The sequence below is a fragment of the Kalmanozyma brasiliensis genome (genome assembly GCF_000497045.1).
Source record: "Kalmanozyma brasiliensis GHG001 unplaced genomic scaffold PSEUBRA_SCAF3, whole genome shotgun sequence".
Classification (NCBI taxonomy): domain Eukaryota; kingdom Fungi; phylum Basidiomycota; class Ustilaginomycetes; order Ustilaginales; genus Kalmanozyma; species Kalmanozyma brasiliensis.
Window position 1 is genome coordinate 557,427 of NW_015961970.1, and position 13,949 is coordinate 571,375.

The following is a 13,949-nucleotide window of genomic DNA, read 5'->3' on the forward strand; positions in this document are numbered from 1 at the left end:
TCATGTGACACAGGTCAGTCAACATGAGAGTTGCGCTGAACACAATGCCGCCACTGGATGTCATGATGAAGGAATCGTCTGTTTGACCGTGCTTCTAGCCTTACAAAAGAGGTCTTGGGATGCGGCAATCACTGCTCCCTGCCGATCTGCAACCACCTTGTATCCGGGATAATGTTGCCCTTGCTATTCGCCTTGACCGCCAACGCTCCCCTTCCCCATCCAGTCCCAATCACCCTTGCGTCCCACGGCAGGTTCTCCGGATACAACCCCTGCAAACCCGAGTTCTCGGCAGGACACCAGTTCAACAGATCCGCAATTTCCGGTGCCGAGCTCATGTACGGATGAAACCTCCTGGTGGGGTTCCTCTCGATGCGCTTCTGCCTCAACCTGCCGTGACAACCGTACATGTCCTTGTCGAACAGGTTGAACGCCTTGAGCTTCTCGCCACGCGATTGGGCGACGGTCTCGCTGTCCGATAGACCCTCGTCGTCCACGCCGACGTACTGGAACGTCCGCTCGCCCTTGTGCAGGAACCCTTGGGTGTTCCATCGCACCGCTTTCGCATGCAAGTCTTCGAAGCGCGCCTTCTTGAATGCGTACCCGACGACGGTGATGCGTGCCGGATAGTGGGCTGTGTACTCCCGGAAGCGCGCGATCGAAAAGAGCAGATTCTCAAAGCTGTCCAGCGCGTAGTTTTCGGTTGTCATCCGTGCATCTTGCAGCCCGTGTCGTGTTGCCACTGCCGCATTGGCGTGAGCCAAACTACCGATAGATGCGGATGACGAACCGGTCGTGAGGTTGACCAGACTGCCTGCAATCATGGGCACCTCCAGCTCAGCCGACAGCGCCAGCGAGTAGTACGACTCGGCCTCGGTCTGGAGCGAGTTCGGCCGTGTCTGTCCACCGGAGAAGACGAGGAGCGCATTGGGATCCTCGTTGGTGAGCTGCATACCTTTTTCGATGTGCTTGTAGAACGTCTTGACGCTTCCCCCCTTTTGGTACTCCTCCAGGACCCAGTTCTCGTCGTTGTCCTTGCCCTTAACGTCGCAGCCCGCCCAGACGGCGTGACCGGTGACGATGACGAGGTGGTTGAGCTTTTCGGCGCCCGTGCGAGGTGGAGCGACACTGGCGGTGAGCGAGTCGGGTGTTCGGCCTCCGAACTCGATGATGTTCTGCGGTATGGAGCTGCCACGGTGGAAGAGCATGTATCGGAGGTTGAGGAGCGCGGAGAAACCGGCAAAGCCGAGCAGAAGGACCACGCCGAGATTTGTCACTCGCGATCGTGCAGATAGACGGTCGTGGATCGAGACGCCGCTGGATGGGCCGGAACCACCGTTGAAGATGCCCGACTTGCGAGCTCCGGATAGGAGCGAGCCTGATGGTTTCGGAACCATAACTGTGAGATGCCGTCGTCTAGGCTAGTGCGAATGACTGTATGTGTTCGGGTGCGCTGGATATCGAGCACGTCAGCCTACGGATGGCGTTGCAGCTGTGTTGGCTCAATGCGACGAGGATGCCGGCGGTCTATGCCCTGAGTGTCGCAGGCGGACGATCGATGACAGGATGGACTGTTCGTGTGCGAGATCGTCTCTGCGTCGTGAGAGGGGCAAGTGTGACGACTCAGGGTCAGAGTGAAGAGGGGGGAAAGGAGTCGACGATAGCGATGGCGATGATTGACAAGACGTGTGATGTTCAAGAAGGACATGTGAGAGCAACGCCCAATTTACAAGTGTCTCTGAGAGAGCGACTGAGCCGTGCTTGTTCCGAGAAGCGGGCGTGTCGATGAGCGATTGCCTTCCCTATCACAGAAGCGACCACCGACCTCTCAATACCAGAATTCACAGCTTCCAGAAAATGGGGTTCAGAAAAGGCTGCGAAAAAGTCGCAGAGTGTCAAGTTGGCAGCAGGACACACGCTCGCTCAATCTTCAACCTCCACAAGCTATGCACCATTGCCTCAGTCAGCTTCTCTTTGTCACTGTCGATGCAACACAAGTGGCATCATCCTGATCTCCATCATCCCAGCAGCAAGGTACTCCAACGATGTCAGATATCCGAGACAAAAGCGCACAGTTCCTCAGCGACTCGATCGCAGCTGCCACTGGCGGTCAGGACGCAAGCTCGACCGCATCACAGCTCGAGCAGGCCGTCTATGACAAGTTTGGACAGTCGACCTCCAACGACTACCGAGGCGACATCAGGAATATCGGGCTGACGCTCAAGAAGGACAATCCACAGCTCGCATCAGATCTGCTCCAGGGCAAAGTGGCACCAGAACAGCTGGTCAACATGTCACAAGAGGTAGGTACATTCGCAAGCGCTGGCCAGTAGCCGGGGGAAGTCACTGACGATTCCAGCTCCTATTTCCTCTTGATTGTTCGGCAACACAGGATATGAAAACAGAGGAACAAGCAGCGCAAGATCAACAACTGCGTCAACAGAACTTGGAAGCTTCGGTCGGCGTGGACGAGCTGGATCCCGAGCTGGGGCCGATTGTCACTTCGGAGCAGGGCATCTCTCGTATGCAAGAGGGCGACATGGAGACCTACGGCGAAGCAGGGGAAGCATCCTTGGGCGGAGGCGGAGAGGGCGAGTTCAAGGCGAGAGCGCAGCCCAAGGTGGGTGAAGCTATGCGTGGTATCGAGTTCGAGACTGGTGTCTAGGCCAGACAGAGGACCTCAGTCAGACTAGAGGGGAAAATGATTGTAATGCTAGTAATAGTACATTGACCGAGAGGGTCAGACACGAATGTGTCGATGCTATGGTATAGGTACAAATACAGGTGTCTCAAATGCAAGGCGAACGCAAGAAAGCTAGGCGAGAGGAAGATGGAGTCTGGAGAGGTTGAGCGCGCGCATCACATGGGACGACCGGCGGCAGCTTGAGCAGCCTGCTTGCGTGCCTCTGCCTCCTTTGCCTGCTCTTCCGCGCGGCGCTTCTTGCCCTCCTCGGCCATCTGAGCCAGCTTGTCGTGGTCCAGCTTGGGCTCAACGTGCTTCTCGTAGTTGCCAGCGTCGAGGCTGCGCTCGTATGCGTCGCCGATCGCAGCGAAGAGTTGGTCCAGGTTCTCGATGGCATCTCGAAGCGCATCCAGAGCTGAGGCGCGATCTGATGCGTTTGCGGAAACGGACAGCAAGAGTAGAGAGACGGTTAGCATACTGTGGGCTGATCAGATCTGAACATCGACAACAGCAACCATTGCAAAGGCTCTTGCAGCTCGCATCTTGATGTGGTGGCTCAGTAGGAACGATTGTACAAGAATCTAATAAAAATCTTCGTCAAGCCCGAAAGCAACCTGGCAGGTTGATGGGCACATACGATCCCTGTTTCTCATCTCGGCCGACGAGTGCGAGCTCCGTTTGCGATGGTGTGCGTATCGATGATCCACTTACCATACATCTGAACACGGAGGTGGATCTTGTTCTCCGAAGGGTGTGGGTTGCTATATCCGCAGAACTCGACGCGGGGGCTGCAAGGAGCATGGCAGAAGGCGAAGGGAGGACGACATGTCAGCATTTGAGCCTCCCGCTGAACATTGAAACCGCTGCTCGAGAACTATTGACAAAGTCTGCTTGCTGTCTTGCGCGGAAGATGCCTCAGCAACGAAGAATTCCATTATTGTATATCCCCCACCACTACTATGTCCCGATGCGACTCGGTCAATTCGTGTAAAGCACAATAGTTAAAGCTATCATCTTTGTAGCATCTCCGCGCAGGGCGAACAGAACTTTGCTGATGTGCAAGGATCGAGCTGAAGGCGTCCACTTACTCCTTCATGATGATGTAGCGAAGCGAGTTGCCCAATGTGTGGTCCTCCTCCTTGAGGCAGAATGTGACGGCGGAAAAGTCGGGCTCGTATCCTGGAAGCAGCGTGAGCTTGTCGGCTATTGAGGCAGGGCCGTCGCCCATGACCTCTGCGAGATTCGGATTCGACATGTTGGTCCCTGGTGATCGTAGATGATGGGTCTCAGGAAGGCTGGAAAAGAAGAGTCGTTGTTGGTCTTGAACTTTTTTTGGTGGTCCTCTCGCCAAAAAAATCTGTTTCGTGGAGAAGGCTTCAATCTCATTTCTTCCAAGATGGCCAATCGCACGAGAAGAGCTCCACTCGACGGCCTCACACACGCGCAAAATTGATTCCAGTCTGGCTGGCTTGAGAGCAGTCTTGATCTCGAAAATGGCCAGAAATCGGAACAGGCAGGCGCGAAGCCAGCCAATCGAGGCTACAGACGTGTCGTGATGAGCGCAAGAATTTCGAGGCAAAAGAGCAGTGAGAATGGAGGCCCAGCCTTGAAGTGAGAAAGCTCAGCAGCTCGACTCGATTTCGCCCTTTTTTCTCAGTCCACCTGCTTGCTTGCTTGCTTGCTTGCTGCGACTCAATCGCGATTTCGCATCCGCACCGCATCCACCTCTCAACGCCAGCTCGACTCGAGGAGCTCGCTCGCTATCTCGATATTCGCAGATTCCTTCTCGCCGGTGTTGGTCTTTTGTCATTGTCGCTCTCGCCCCCCGCCGTCACCGCTCGCGTGCATTTCCGCAGGCGATCCCCACCATCAACAACTCATCCGACGTTCCGTCGCGCCTGCCATCCGCACCTTTCGACCCTTTCATCCGCCCATCGGCGCGTCGACATCGTCGCGTTCCTTTCACCACTCTCCTCTCCCTGGTCCACAGTGATCGACGTCGTCGACGTTCGCTGTCAGACGCGACCCTGTTCTCCCAGCACATTCCTTACCTCCGCCTGCATCTCGATTGATACACCATCAGGCGTCCTGTATCGTCATCTCGGTGCTGTGCCGGCTCTCTACGACCACCGTTCTTGCTAGCAGCTCAGCGGTCCACACCTACGAACTAACCATCAGGCTCAAGCCCGCTTCTTTCGCCCGATAGCCGCCATTGATTCGCCCTCATGTCCACCATCACCAACGGAGCCAGCAACGGCGCGCCCGCCAACGCGCAGCCGCCAGCGCTTAGCGCCCAAGCTCAACAGATGCTCACTGGTATGACCAAGGAGAGGCTACACAGCATGATTGCTCGCATGCAGCAGCTCAAAGCCAGCGGCGTCAACGAGGCCACCAGCCAAGAGTATGCTACGCTCGTCAACACACTCAAAATGTTCCAGCAGTATCAGGCCATGCGTCAACAACAGGCCGTCGCCATGCAAGCAAGAGCAGCACAACAGCAACCTGCGCCTCGCACTCCCACCTCTGCCACCGCGCCATCCGCACCTTCGCCATCGCAGCCGACCAGCGCATCGACGCCCGCAGCAGATGCAGCCAACGGCTCTTCCTCCACCAATGGCATCGTCGTCAAGACCGAAGAAGACATCTCGCGCTCCTTGAGCCCCGCCAACTTTACGCCTGACCAGCTCAACGCGCTCAAGACCCAGATCATCGCTTTCAAGCTCATCTCGCGCAATCAGCCGTTGCCGTCCCATCTGCAAGAGGCCATCTTGGCCGCAGATCGAGAGTCGGAAGCGCAAGACGCAAGCAAGGGCGAATTACTCACCACCGCGACGCAGATCGCTGCCGCCGCTGTAGCATCATCAGAAAAGCCAACGTTGGACGAAGCCACCAAGGCAAGCATGTCGAAAGAGGGCGCTGCTGCTACTGCGTCATCCGAAAAGATCGCAGAGATTCCACGACCGCCCAGCCCGAAAGACGACCCGAGCAGCTCGGTATATCCCTACAATGCCTACGTGCATCCCTTCTCGTACATCTCCAAGCCTTTGCTCGAGGACGACGACTATACAGCCACCAAGCAGCAACGACTCTTGATACCGAGCCTCGTACCAGCCGGCCTCGAGCCGCGCCTCCTGCTGGAAGAGCGCGACCGATTCGTCCAGGCTCGCATTCGTCAACGCATCCGAGAGCTCGAGTCCTTCCCCGCCGACATGTCCCAGAGCCCTACCATGGCGAGCCTCAAGGGCAAGGAGAACGCGCAAGATCTCGTCTCGCAGCTTCACCAGCAAGGAGACAATGCCAAGTTGAAAGCGCTTATCGAGCTCAAGTCGCTCCACCTCCTCGAAAAGCAGAAGCAGCTGCGCGAGCAGGTCGTTCAGAGCCTCAACCTGGCTACTACGCTCGGCCTCGACCGTGTCGCGTTCAGACGTGTCAAGAAGCAGACTCTCCGCGATGCACGCATGACCGAACAACTCGAGCGCAAGCAGCGTGTCGAGAGGGAGAAGCGCGCCAGGCAGAAGCACATCGACTACCTCAGCACCATCTGCAACCACGGTCGCGACCTAGTTGCAGCGCATACGCGGGTCAACGACCAAGCTCGTCGATTTGGACGTGCCATGCTTAAGTTTCATGCCGACACCGAGCGCGAAGAGCAGAAGCGAGTTGAAAGGATCGCCAAGGAGCGTCTCAATGCGCTCAAGGCCGACGACGAGGAAGCCTACCTCAAGCTCATCGACACTGCCAAGGACACGCGTATCACGCACCTCTTGCGACAGACCGATGGCTACCTCGACAGCTTGGCGCAGGCCGTCCAAGCGCAGCAGAACGACGACGTCCACGCCGATGCCATCGCAGCCGAGCGTGCCGTCGTTGTCGAGGACACGGCCAATCAAGAGGTCGGCGTGGCGGTCGACGAGACCATGTTCGGTGCCACTCGCCAGGACGACCCCGCCGAAGACCGCGGCAAGGTCGATTACTACTCGGTGGCGCATCGCATCACGGAGCGCATCACGCAGCAGCCGACCATCCTCAGCGGTGGTACGCTCAAGGAGTACCAGATGAAGGGTCTCCAATGGATGATCTCGCTCTACAACAACAGGCTCAACGGTATCTTGGCCGACGAGATGGGTCTCGGAAAGACGATCCAGACCATCTCGCTCATCACCTACCTCATGGAGTTCAAGAAGCAGAACGGACCCTTCCTCGTCATTGTTCCGTTGTCGACGCTCACCAACTGGGTCAACGAGTTCAACAAGTGGGCGCCTACCGTCTCGACGCTCGTCTACAAGGGCACGCCCAACATGCGAAAGCAGCTCACGGGTCGTCTTCGCTCCATGAACTTCCAGGTGCTTTTGACGACCTACGAGTACATCATCAAGGACAAGCACCTGCTCGGCAAGATCAAATGGGTGCACATGATCATCGACGAGGGTCATCGTATGAAGAACACGCAGTCCAAGCTCACCATCACGCTCACGCAGTTCTACACGAGTCGATACCGTCTTCTGCTGACGGGTACACCGCTGCAGAACAACTTGCCAGAGCTGTGGGCCCTGCTCAACTTTGTGCTGCCCCGCATCTTCAACTCGGTCAAGAGCTTCGACGAGTGGTTCAACACGCCCTTCACCAACACGGGTACCGAAGGTGGCATGCAGCTCAACGAAGAAGAGGCGCTGCTCGTCATCAAGCGTCTCCACAAGGTGCTGCGACCGTTCTTGCTGCGTCGTCTCAAGAAGGACGTGGCTTCCGAACTTCCGGACAAGGTGGAGAAGGTGATCAAGTGCAAGATGAGCGCGCTGCAGATCAAGCTGTACCAGCAGATGAAGAGGCACAAGATGATCCTGTCCGGCGAGGACAACAGCACCGCGGGCAAGAAGGCCAAGCCGCAGGGCATCCGAGGTCTGCAGAACGCCATCATGCAGCTGCGAAAGATCGTCAACCACCCTTACGTATTCGAGCAGGTCGAGTTGGCCATCAACCCGACCAAGGAAAACGGCCCGGATCTGTATCGAGTCGCCGGCAAGTTCGAGCTGTTGGACAGACTGCTGCCCAAGCTCTTCGCCACCAAGCATCGCGTACTGATCTTCTTCCAAATGACGGCAATCATGGACATCATGGAAGACTTTTTGCGCTACCGAGGCTTCAAGTACCTCCGTCTCGATGGTTCGACCAAGCCCGACGACCGATCGGAGCTGCTCAAGGTGTTCAACGCGCCCGGCTCGGAGTACTTTATCTTCATCCTCTCGACCCGTGCCGGTGGTCTCGGCCTCAACCTGCAATCCGCCGATACCGTCATCATCTATGATTCCGATTGGAACCCGCATCAGGATCTGCAGGCGCAGGATCGAGCGCACCGAATCGGTCAAAAGATGGAAGTGCGCATTCTGCGTCTTGTCACGGAAAAGTCCGTCGAAGAAACGATCCTCGCTCGAGCGCAGGACAAGCTCGAGATCGAAGGCAAAGTCATCCAAGCCGGAAAGTTCGACAATCAAGCCACGGCGGACGAGCGCGAGCTGCTACTCCGAGCGATGTTGGAAGCGGACAACGACGACGAAGACGAAGACGACGGTGACTTCAACGATGACGAGCTCAACCAGCTGCTGGCGCGTGGCGAGCACGAGGTGCCCATCTTCCAGCAGATTGATCGGGAGCGTCAACAAGCGGACGCTGATTTCTGGAAGTCCTTGGGATACAAGGGCAAGCTTCCCGAGCGCCTGATGCAGGAGTCCGAACTGCCCACCGTCTACCAACAAGACTTCGACACGGACAAGCTCGAGGACGAAGTCGAGGAGGAACAGCCGGCGACGCGCAAGCGCAACGTGGTGCACTACGACGACGGTCTCACGGAGGATCAGTTCCTGCGTGCGCTCGAGGACGACGATGTGGACATCAACGACATTGTAGAGCGCAAGCGGGAGCGGATCGAGAAGCGACGTGCCAAGGCGCAGATGCAGTCGCTGGACTCGCTCGAGGGGACACCGGAGGTGGAGGGTGGCAAGCGGAAGAAGGGCGGTCGGGGTCGCATCGCGGGGGCGAGCGAGACACCGGAACCGTCGCCCGGTCCATCGGGTCGCAAACGCAAACGTTTCGGCAACGTCTCCCTCGACGGCTCTCCGGACTACGAAGACTCCCCCTCCGCCGCCGCCCGCACCGCCGTCCCGAAACGCCGCAAGACCGGCGGAGGCGAAGACGACACGCGCGACCGCATCAAGTACGCGCTCAACCAATGCTACCGCGCGGTCGAAACCTGTCTGGAACCGGAAACCGGTCGCAAGCGCTGCCTGCTGTTCTTGGATGTGCCCAAGAAATCCGACTACCCGGACTACCACGTGATCATCGAAAAGCCCATTGCGATGCGTCAGATCAAACGGCGCATCGACAACCGCACCTTCCGCCGCGTCGATGCGTGTCGCGACGAGTTCCATCTCATGGTTCGCAACGCCAAGACGTACAATCAGGAGGGAAGTTGGGTGTACAATGACGCGGTGGAGTTGCAGAAGGCGTTTGATGGGGTGTACGATATGTTTTGTCGACACAGTGGGTTGCCTGGGAGTGAGAATGAGGGTGAGGCGTCGGTTGGTGCGCCGGCTGGAGGAGGGGATGAGGACGAGGACGAGGAGGCGGAGGAGGGAGAGGAGGAGGAGGAGAAGCCCGTCGTTCCTGCCGCGAGGGGGATCAAGATCAAGCTGGGGAAGAGGAAAGTGGTGAGGAAGAAGGGCGAGAGCGATGACGAGGAGTGAGGACGTTTGTAGTCATGTCGACAGAAAAATTTGTGATTTATGGTTTCGTGTACCTTTTCGACGTGTGTGCGTGTCAGGGGGAGGCTTGAGGGCATGCGTGTGTTGCGAAGGGCTTGAACGGGCGAGGAGCCGAGCTGTGTGGCGGAGAGTGACTGGGCTGGGACAGGATGATGGAGCGACGAGGGGCGTTGAGGGCAAACGTTGGCATCGGGCAGTCGGGCGAGGTGCAACGGAGAAAGGTGGGAAACTTTCGGCGGGAGCGGGATCCTGATCCTCCTCATGCTGGAGCTAGCGTCGTCGCATGGCGAATGGGTCAACCTCGGTGAGGTAAGTCGAATCTGTGAAGCCGGTTCGAGGCAGCAGCAAAAGGTGGGGTCTCGAGAGCGGGTCACATCCGTCGAACTGCTCAAAATCCAGCAAGGTGGGGGCTGACCATTTTTCATTGGTGTTAGAGCCCCCAGCGACACTGCTCGACATCGCGCATATGACATCGCCACACTTGTCTCATCGGCTTCTTCATCGTCCAATATCGCTTTGCCCTTCTGTTCAGCGATATCAAACATCGTACGTGTTGGTGTGAAGATGCATAGCGCTGGCTTGATTGTCTCTACTCTTGGTATGTGAAACGACTCTCTCTATGTTCCAAAAGGCGGGGGCGGGATCTAAAAAGGCTGGAACTCGTTGGATGAGGACGATGAGGGGGATTGTTTCTTCTTCCTCTGCTGCTGATCTGGCGCATACCCTTGCTGCTGCTGTGGCTTGTACTGTTTTTGCGTATACAACATGTGTTCGGGTGCGCTCTCCGAACGATGCTGGAGCATGTTGGTTGGAACATTGCGATCCTTTTGCCAGCCGAAGCGGAGCCACCGACTATGCATGAAGACGCCCTGGATGCTGAGTGTGCAAATCGCACTGGCAGCTTGGGCGTGGCTGGCAAGGGTCACAAAGCCATAGCCGCGACCGGGCGGGATGCGGGCTTCGAGCGGTTGTCCGTGGTTAAAGGGCGCAAAGATGCGCACCAGGTCTTGCTGCGACGTGAGCGGAGATACGTTGCCGACGTAGACGCTGGTTTGCGAAGCAGGCGCTTCGGCGAGGATCTGCTCGTAGTCGTACTTGGCGGTCGAGCCGGGATTGATTTGGAGCGGCGCAAATTGCGGTCGGGATGCGAGGGTGGTATGGCGACGCGGGAGGAGGACTTGCGAAAGTGGATCGTGGTGATGGCCAGGAGGTGCAAGGCCGGGAGATGGTGGTGCTCTTGGTGGAAAGCTGTTGGTACGTTGCTGAGACGGAGGTGCTGGCTCTTGCGCCGTGTACGCTGAAATAAAGTCGGGAGGGACCAACGATGAGGCTTGGTTCGGATTCTTCTGACTAGCCCAATTGACCCGGATCTGTCGACCGCCAAGCCACTGTCCTTGCATGACTGCGATGCATTCTTCGGCCTCGTGCTTGCTGCGAAAGCTGATGAAGCCGAACCCGCGAGACTTGCCCGTCTCTGGATCGTACATGACTCTCACGTCCGCTAGGGACGGGAACCTGGAAAAGATCGACTGCAACACCCCATCGTCTACCTCTGGCGAAAGATCGCCGACGAAGAGATGCGACTTGGCACCTGGGTTGCTACGCATCACGTTGGGACGGTCGACGTCTGGAGTGTCGATCTTTGCCTCGGGATGCATGCTGTGTCTTGCCCAACACACCTTGATCGGTGTACCAAACCATAGCCAGCCATCCATGGTGCGGATTGACCGCTCTGCAGATGCCACGTCGACGTACTCGACAAAGCCGTACACAAGTCCGCCTGAGGAGCGACTGGTCACCACTTTGACTGACTGAATCTGACCCAAGGATCCAAAGGTCTCGCGCAGATCGCGCTCCGTTGTGGTCGCCGGCAGATTGGCGACATGGACGAGCGGTCGGATAGGCATAGTCACGTTGACACGCTGAGACGTCGGACTGGTGCTGCGACCCGGTGGCTTCGAAGCGTACGGCATCGTCATGGCTGAAGTCTAGTCTGGGTCGTTCGTGCTGACAAGGTGCTGCGAACGAGACAGTGAGAGTCGTTGGGAAGATGTTGACGGTCAGAGGGCTGGTAACAGGATGTAGCGGTAGCAAGTGCCAAGTAGTTGTGGATGAACAGAAGTCGAGATGTTGGAGAGGGAGAAGTCGAAAAGCGACACCGCAGGGAAACGCTGCAAAGCGTTCCTCGCATCAGGATGACTGGCACGTCATGTCCATACTGACGTCGTTACATGTGACTATAGTGGCCTGCCGTGACAAATAGCGACGACCATCCGTCTTGCGGGACGGCACAAAGCTGGCATCAATTCAGGCGTCGCCGATGACCGGCGACTGATGGTGATGACGGTCGACTGAGAGCAGTTCAGGCGTACTTGGCAAGATCTGAGATGCGGAGTCCACTTACCTGGTGGTGGGTTCGTAAAGGTCTATTATGCCACAAAGCTGAGGAGAATCTTGGACGTCGTGCTTGTGGAACGGTCGAAACTGTCAGCAGAGTCTATTCACAACATGTTCGCTACGATGGCGGCAGTAGTGGTGGATGCTGAATTGGAACCAGGATACAGCTAGTCTGTCGGTTGATTCATTGCCACTCGACGGGTCCTTTGCATTGTTTGGAGGAGTTGTTGGCTAATGTCGATGCCTCAAGCTGCAGAATGAGCACTGGGTACAAAGGTGTCATGCGCTAGCCCTCCTTCAAGAAGGAAAGAGGGCAACGTGATCCTTTGCGAAGAATGATACGGATGGCGAGGGAGCGATGAGCAGGTGGATGTCTGGAGGGAGGGAGTGAAGATGCAAACCGGTCGGCTGCCAGTGGGGGCGAGCGATCGGGAGGTGACAAGCCCACAGGCCATCCTTTTGCAAGTCACATTTAGGATACGGCGTGGCCAATCACAAGGAAACGGGATGCAAAAGAGAGTGGGACCACAGCATAGGAGGTGAAAGAAGCTTGACATGGAGCAGCAAGGCGCTGTCACAAGAACATTCGGTTTCAGCCAGTCCAGAAGCAGTAAAAAGTGCCCGACTAGCATGAAAGTGGTTTGTGCCCCTCTGAGGGGGGCTTTCCTCGTTTTATCGCCGAAGAGGTCGGAGTCATCAAACCTTTGGGAAGCTCAACACAAAGGTATGAGTTCGCATGTGTCTGCAGGGTTTCGACAGTAGGCTCGGCTGTGCATGCAACTGGCCTGTGCTCACTCCTTCTCGCCAGAACTTAATCGAATGCTGACATCCCGGCCAGACGCCAATGATTGCTTGCCCCTCCCCCCTTCTGTCCGGACTGTTCCATGCAATCATCAGCACACTTGAAACGTAATCTTCGAGTGGTATCACGGGCCATCTTGTGGTCCAAGGTGGGCAGAGCAGGGCACCGGAGTAGGCAAATACCCAGACGAGGAAGAAGTACAATGGTACCAAAGCGGAACCGGAAAGCCGAAGAAGCCAATCTAAAGCGCAGGGTTGTCTCGCAAGGAGCATATCGGAGCCCTTGTACGTCGGTACGAACAAAAGAAGGCGTTTTGCACGCGAGTCTCGTTGCGCGCGTTTGAGCTCGACGGTAGGACATGCGTGGCTCGCCGGAAGCGGGTTGAGTACCTCGAGAGGCACGATGACGAGAGGAGACTTTGCCGAACCTCGCCAGGATGCAGCCCTTTCGGAGGAAGGAATAAGCGTACATGTTTGTGGTCTACCAGCCGAGTTGTTGGGCTTGCTAGCGGAGTACTCCGCTCATCCGAGCCATTCGGTCTGCACAAATGGGCTGTTTAGCAAGGGAAGGGGACGCTATACCGGGTACAGCATGCAGGACGACTCAATCTCGTTCCTGAACGGACGGAGCCTCGTGCATACGTCACTCTGCTCGAAGCGAGGCAGGTTTCTTCTGCACACGCTTTGTCTTCGCCCACCTGGCTCAGACGCAGCAGACGAGCTGTCCGAGAAGAGGCACCTGCTTTGAACTCAAGCGTGAGATGACTCGTGCAAGCGAGGCAGCATTTTCGGGCGTGCGGGCATGGACGATACAGCTTGACCTGCATGTATGCCACTGTACATTGTTCGCTTTGTCTCAGACGGAGAACAGAAGGGTACCGCCCCAGCTCAGCATGCATCGAAGGGGCGAGAGCGAGTAAAAGAGGATGGCCCTCGCACACGCGCACAAAGTGGACTTGCAGGCCACCTCTTTGAGTCTAAAAAACCTTAATTTGAGCTCTATTCGGCTTCCAACGTCCAAACGCCGGGGCCTGTGCTCACCTCGCCTATGACGGAGCGAGGCAAAAAAACAAAGATCTGCCAACCGCGCAACCTCGGCTTTTGAATGGGTAAGCGTCGAGGGTGAAAAGTAAGGTCTGCTTTGGTACATCTGAGAGGGCGTGAATGGAGTCGCTCTTCTGGAGCGTAAGACATCAGCCAATCAGAGTAAGCCATACCTGTGATTCTTTCTCTCGGGTGACCACATCTCGCATGGAACATCTGCACCTGTCTCCACACTCAGAAGAACTGGAGCTCGGCTGCTCTCCCTTTCCCAC

At 56.9% G+C, this 13,949-nt stretch overlaps 5 protein-coding genes across 5 annotated transcripts; 2 read left to right on the plus strand and 3 right to left on the minus strand.

Moving 5' to 3' along the window:
- Window positions 1–128: 128 nt before the first annotated feature.
- PSEUBRA_004096 (Rossmann-like alpha/beta/alpha sandwich fold) lies at window positions 129–1,394 on the minus strand (the record flags this gene model as incomplete). Its single annotated transcript, XM_016437659.1, has 1 exon — window positions 129–1,394. One exon carries the CDS (start codon window positions 1,392–1,394, stop codon window positions 129–131), a length of 1,266 nt encoding a protein of 421 aa, XP_016291206.1.
- A 648-nt stretch (window positions 1,395–2,042) lies between these two features.
- Window positions 2,043–2,662, plus strand: PSEUBRA_004097 (Transcription elongation factor S-II, central domain protein; the record flags this gene model as incomplete). Its single annotated transcript, XM_016437646.1, has 2 exons — window positions 2,043–2,300; window positions 2,390–2,662. 2 exons carry the CDS (start codon window positions 2,043–2,045, stop codon window positions 2,660–2,662), a joined length of 531 nt encoding a protein of 176 aa, XP_016291207.1.
- Window positions 2,663–2,856: 194 nt separating this feature from the next.
- Window positions 2,857–3,935, minus strand: PSEUBRA_004098 (DNA-directed RNA polymerase, RBP11-like dimerization domain protein; the record flags this gene model as incomplete). Its single annotated transcript, XM_016437664.1, has 3 exons — window positions 2,857–3,107; window positions 3,392–3,468; window positions 3,769–3,935. The coding sequence occupies 3 exons, from the start codon at window positions 3,933–3,935 to the stop codon at window positions 2,857–2,859; spliced, it is 495 nt and encodes a 164-aa protein (XP_016291208.1).
- Window positions 3,936–4,905: 970 nt separating this feature from the next.
- Window positions 4,906–9,417, plus strand: PSEUBRA_004099 (Helicase/SANT-associated, DNA binding; the record flags this gene model as incomplete). The annotated part of the gene is made up of 1 exon (XM_016437647.1): window positions 4,906–9,417. One exon carries the CDS (start codon window positions 4,906–4,908, stop codon window positions 9,415–9,417), a length of 4,512 nt encoding a protein of 1,503 aa, XP_016291209.1.
- A 662-nt stretch (window positions 9,418–10,079) lies between these two features.
- On the minus strand, window positions 10,080–11,414 carry PSEUBRA_004100 (RNA recognition motif domain protein; the record flags this gene model as incomplete). Its single annotated transcript, XM_016437662.1, has 1 exon — window positions 10,080–11,414. The coding sequence occupies one exon, from the start codon at window positions 11,412–11,414 to the stop codon at window positions 10,080–10,082; it is 1,335 nt and encodes a 444-aa protein (XP_016291210.1).
- Window positions 11,415–13,949: the final 2,535 nt, after the last annotated feature.